Genomic DNA, 6,000 nt, shown 5'->3' on the forward strand with positions numbered 1-6,000 from the left:
GGCAAGAGTACTGGAGTGGGATGCCATTGCCTTCTCCGCGGAAGTGCTGAGGATAAGACAGTTTGAGACCAGGAGATCTTAGGAAGTAACTACAGTTAGTGATGTAACAGGTTCTGTGAGTTACCAAGCCCTTCGAGGGGATCCTGGTGCACAGTCAGTCGTGGTGCCAGTTTGGCTGCCACCGTGAGCACCCTGGAGCCTGTCTCCTGAAGCTGACGACTGAAGGGCCTCAGCAATCTCCCTGCCGGAAATACACCAAAGATTCCCTGGACGTCAGAGTCCAGGCGCCCCCAGCACCCCGTCACTCCACCCCGGCCCCACCCAGTGCCCCATTGCTCCTCTCCGCTCTCCCCAGCGCCTCAGCCCAGCGCCCCATGGCTCTGCCCCGCCCTGCCCCACCCCACACAGTGCCCATTGCTCCTCCCCAACCCCCAGCACCCCATCGCTCTGCCCCCACCTTTCAGCACCCCATCACTCTGCCCCGGCCCCACCCAGTACCCCATCGCTCCTCTCCGCTCCCCCCAACGCCCCAGCCCAGCACCCCATCACTCTGCCCTGCCCCACCCCACCAGCGCCCATCGCTCCTCCCCAACCCCCCAGCGCCCCATCGCTCCTCCCCAGCCCCTCCCAGTGCCCCATTACTCCTCCCTGGCCCCGCCCAGCACCCCAATCGCTCCTCCCCCCAGCCCTGCCCAGCTCTCCATCGCTCCTCCCCCAGCACCCCATTGCTCCGCCCCCAGCCCCGCCCAGCACCCCATCGCTCTGACCCAGGACCCACTCGGCCCTCGGTCCTCGGCCCAGGCGTCCCCCGCCTGCTCCCACCCGGCTGCAGAGGGATCCACCTTCTCCCATGGCCCCAACAACACCTCCCAAACAACACCTCCCAGATGTTCTAAGAGGCTATGTGACATGACCTCTGGCAGGTGAGAGTGATCCCTCACTTCTCTATTTTCCCTGCGTGTCTTAATTGATAATGACTTGTCATTTCTCCTTTAAAAAGTCCACACGAGAAGACTCTAAATCTCACCTTGGGTGGTAATTTTTCTTCCTGTGTTCTAAGTATCCCTTTTGCGGGAAATTATTGACTATAATATGTACACAACCCATATGGGTACGTGTGTGTGTGTGTACATGTATGTATATACACACATTTCACTAAAATACCACTAATTTCAAGCTTTCATTTCCTCCTTCCACCCACCCTCCTCCCCAAATAGTAAAACACTCACAGTCACTTCTTCCACAGCGTCTTCTGTGGGCTCTGCGTCTAGATTTAGGTCCTCTTCGGTGGTCTGACAACAAGAGAGACACGTGAAGCGCAGTTAGCCAGTGTTCTTGTAAACAGCATCATGCAGGCGATCAATGCAGAGGACGAACTAGATGCTCGGTACTGGACCCTAGGACCCGGAAAGGGCATCAGGGCCCCTCTCCACCTGAATTTAATTGAAACTCTACGAGGCTTCATGCCAGAGACAGACCCTTTATGTAACAGGAGGCAAATGAGGCAGTGAGTGTTTATATCCACAATGACAAATCACCAGATCAGCCAACTGTGCACGTCTGACACCACAACCGAAAGGAGAAGCAGGTGGTTTATATAACTCCCTGACCAGCACGGCGAGGGTGTGCATTTACACGGCCCCGAAAGTCTCGGGCGTGAGGACAGAAACAGGTCACAGGGAGGCTTTGTAGCCAGCCCGTGAGAGTGGAACAAAACCACAGTCTCGAGCCAAAGCTTAGAGAGCGAATTAAACCAGAGAGAGCCAAGTCCCAAATCATAAAATCATAGTGTCGTGTTTCTGCAGGGTAGGCCTTGAACAGAAAGGTCTGTGTCTGAGCTTTGCCTCCCACTTAATGACTTCAGGCAAATTGCTTAACCCAAACCTCAGTTTCCCCACACAGAAAATCAGGGACATAAGTATATCTGCTTCTTGGAGACACAGACAGAATTCAGGGAAATAAGACCTCACAGCAGTCCGCCCCAGCTCTGGCGTGCGGCGGGTGCTCAGAGTTGGCTGCTGTCAAACCATTTCTAGTTTCATTTCCAGCCCAGCAGCCATGAGATCATCGTCACTGTACAAGCTAGGCTGGGAACTTCAGGAGTCATGTTTGATCTGCATTGCTGAAAAACAGGGTTTCTCCTCTCTCTAACGCGTGATGACACCTCGGAAGGAAAAATCTCGTTGGGTCCTCTGAAGGACAAACCAGATGGTTTGGCTGGGCCTCCTGGGCTGGTGCTGCCCTGCCTTCCCCACCGCACCCAAGTCCTCACTCCCCAGCCACACCCCGTCCCCTGGAGCCCACCCTGGGCACGGTACCCCTGCTGACAGCAGTGATGGAAAAGTCCTGCTCTGAAGATGTGTGTGTGTCTAACTTGCTGACACACCATTCACACAATCCGCTCAGTTCAGTCGCTCAGTCGTGTCCGACTCTCCGCGACCCCATGAACTGCAGCACGCCAGGCCTCCCTGTCCATCACCAACTGCCGGAGTCCACCCAAATCCATGTGCATTGAGTCGGTGGTGCCATCCAGCCATCTCATCCTCCGTCGTCCCCTCTCCTCCTGTTCACACAATACTTTGTGCTTATCTCGGGGCCAGCTTCTTCTGGGGTTTTATAGAGGGCCCAGTTTTTTAACTAGCACATGTTTCCTTGTCAACACGCCTCATTCATGGGCAAAACACGCCTTCCAAATACCTCAAAACAATTCATAAACCACAAACACTTTTCTTAGACAGTCAAATGAACTTCCCCTGGTTTGTGTGCTGAAGCAGGGTCGATTTTTATAAGGACATATAGGGATTCTACATAAGGATTTTTATAAAGATTCTCTAGTCCAGTGACCCTCAAATCCAACTTAGTTCAGTTCCCTCTCACTGCAGATGAGAAAAGAGATTAGAGGGGAAGTAACTCATGAAGGCAGGAAAAACCTAGAATCAAAACCTAGAGCATTGATCACTACCCCCGGAAAACCAACATCTGGTTCTGTTAAATGGTGTAAAAGCAAACAACGCAAGCACTGGCATCATATAGCAATTTCCTCATAGAAAATCACACCTTTTATGCAAGGATTTTGTGACACTTGGAGTTCAGAGGTCAAATGGACTCCATCTAGTTTTCCCCAATCCCTTGATGTGGGAGTTTTTTTAGTATCACACAGCATAAAACATGTGCCAAACTGGGAAACAAAATCAGCCTCTGGGTCCAAAATATATCTCACGCTTTCCTGACACCGTGAAATATCTCAGGGTTAATATTTCAGGGTTAATCTTTCTGTAGAAAGAGCTCTCACTTCTGGGTCCCAAATAAACAGAGATTGAATGCTCTGTCTTAACTTCCTCAGGGTTTACAATCCCAAGACATTCACCCAGGAAGCCTGAAGAAAATTTCTTTTGCTTCAGGACCTTTAAATTTATCCGATTTTTATTATTTGTTGTTGCATATACATGAACCTCAAAGACTTCTATAAAGGTGCCCTCTCTGTGGGGTGGCGAGGCCATGCAGTCTCTCAGCCACCGGTGCTTCGGATTATTCCAGATTGCAAGCTTTTTCTAAGATCATGTTATATATATTTCTAATAATGTGAGTATATTTATTGCTGGTGTATTTTCAATTTTAGAAACATCTAAAGCACAAGTTGCTGTCCAGAGCCTGGGTCACTGGCCACAATACAGTGTCCAGAGTCCCAGAAGATGTGCTCCAAGCCTCCTCCACTCCTCACTGCGTTCTAAGCCCCCTGACTAACCCTCCCCCGACAGAAAGGCTTCCTCCGTGGGGCTCGGATGTTGAGGGGCACCAGCTGGGCCCCCCCACCACCACGAACAGAGTTCAGGTAACCAGGAGGGGCTCAGAAAGCAACCAGAGATAGGAATGGGCCTTTTGGTCCATCATTAATTCAAGTCATTAGTTCAACTTGTTAAAAACCCAAACCTTTCTCAAAAGAAAAAATAAACTTGATTTGGCAGCCTGCTGAGTGAGAGGTTCTTTCTAAGGTATTGCTGTCACTGCTGAGAACAGTCTCGTGTGCAGAAAGAATAATCAATAGCCTTGACCCATGGGGTCATCGCCTCTCACTTAGGTGCTCCATCGAAGAACTGGCCTTCATATCTGTGCCAGGCTTGACAAGCTCCTCTGACCAATATACACACCCCAGGCATTAATAAGTTAGTGTGGCTTCCAAAAAAGCATTAAATATAAAATATTAACTAAATTCTCTTCTGAAACAGAATCTCTCTTTCTGTTCAAAATTACGTTAATGTCTCAACACATAGTATATATATATATAAATAATATATTTATAAAACATGTAAACCAGGAAGAATTGAACTTACAGACACGATGCAGGATGTACGAGATAAGGCAAAAGTTAAAGGCTGGATTTTGTAAAGGTTTGGTCAGTTACTAAAATTCACCATTTATAAATGTGATTTGAGTTGCTGTAAACACAGCACAGGTATATTAAATAATTCAATAGACTTAATAACTTTGGGGAACTTTCTCTTCCAGGAAAAATATATGTTGATGTTCTAGAATTCAAACTAAACAAACGAAATTCCAAGAAAGGAGAGCTCTGCGTCCCTAGGGTAGCACAAGTCAAGCAGAATCACACCTGCCTCCCACCCGCCAGGCAGCCCCGTGGGCGGGCCGCTGACATGTGCATTTCATTATCTTTTCATCCTCAGTCTCTCCTCTTTATTCAAACACGCACCCGGTTAAGGTTGCATCATCTACGCCTTGTGTTTTAAAGCAGAGCTCATCACTTGCTTCGCCTTCTGGTTTCATCCTTCACTGTGCAGTTGGAGGGCTTATAATTTAAAGCCACTTGTTGAAGGAAATAAACTGATGTAGCTTAGTCTGAAAGCAGGGAGACTCTTTTAAGGCACACACTCTAAGATGCATCCTGAAGTTTGGCTGAAGAGCAGCCATTTTTTTCTTCATTCATTTTCATTCATGTATTTACACCACACACACGCCTTGTGTGGGTGTGTGTGCACACACATATGTACAGTTTATATGTGTATATAAACACAGCACACACACCTATACTAATTAAACATCCCAGACTACCACATAGTAGTCGCTCAATAAATATGATTTCATTAGAGTACACAGACTGCCCACTGGCCGCAGAGTTAGGGTTTTTAAGGATACTGTAGAAAAAGTACCACACTTTCCTTCTCCGGACTCACCTCTATTTCCATGGGCTCCACCTCTATCTTTTTCCATAGCTCCAGCAACTGTGCAATGGGCATGTTTGAAAACTTTCCCTCCGATCAAGATCAAGTATGGACAGGAAGAAAGCAAATGACCGGAGGCGCCAAGCAGTGCAGAGATCCAGACAGGATGCCGGAGCGCAGGCAGAGGCGGGCGGCGCTGGAGGAAGGGAGCCGGCGAGGACGCAGTCCTGCTGGGACGGCCGCGGGCGCCGGTCCCGGTCCTCGGGCCCGGGGGCTGGGGAGGGAGCCGGGGGTCTTCAGTGTGGCTGCTCCGCCGGCGTGTCCTCGCCCCCGACGGTCGTCACGCCACCCCTGGGCTGCTCCAGGGGCTCGGCCGCTTCGCGCTGGCCGGCGCTGCGAGCCGGAGGAGGAGGCAGGCTGCAGCCTCGGGATGCGCGCTGCGACTTTCCCGGAGTGCGCGCCGGCTCGGCCTCAGATTGGACTCGCTGCCTCGCCCCCTCCCCGGAGCGGCCACTCCCCCTCCCCCCACCATTTTACCTTAATTGGCTCTAAACGACGGGTGAAAGTTGGGTCTGAGGATGCTGCTGCCATAGAAACCGCATAGCAACGAGGGCTGGGGGAGGAGGGGTGGCGAGGAGGGGGCCGTGCGGCAGGTTCTGCCCTCTCCCTCCCCTCGCACGCGCGCGTGCACACGCGTGCACACACCCCTCCCTTCGCCAAGGACTGCGCTGAGCCCCCTACGACCACCTGCAGCCAGCGGGGACCCTAGGGGCGTCCAAGGCCAGAGGCCAGGTGCTCGCGAGCTGCTTCTCCTGCACCAGCG

At 51.1% G+C, this 6,000-nt stretch overlaps 1 protein-coding gene across 1 annotated transcript in view; it reads right to left on the bottom strand.

The window, feature by feature from the left end:
• The window catches only part of RPS6KA2 (ribosomal protein S6 kinase A2), a 334,749-nt gene extending 329,120 nt beyond the window's left edge, over window positions 1–5,629 (bottom strand). The window contains exons 1-2 of the mRNA XM_005211107.5: window positions 5,190–5,629; window positions 1,230–1,292 (exon numbers count right to left, since the gene is read on the bottom strand). Coding sequence (XP_005211164.1) covers window positions 1,230–1,292; window positions 5,190–5,252 — 126 coding nt within the window. The 5' untranslated portion in view covers window positions 5,253–5,629. The remainder of the gene's footprint in view (window positions 1–1,229; window positions 1,293–5,189) is intronic.
• Window positions 5,630–6,000: the final 371 nt, after the last annotated feature.

The sequence above is a fragment of the Bos taurus genome, chromosome 9 (assembly GCF_002263795.3).
Source record: "Bos taurus isolate L1 Dominette 01449 registration number 42190680 breed Hereford chromosome 9, ARS-UCD2.0, whole genome shotgun sequence".
Taxonomy (NCBI): Eukaryota; Metazoa; Chordata; class Mammalia; order Artiodactyla; family Bovidae; genus Bos; species Bos taurus.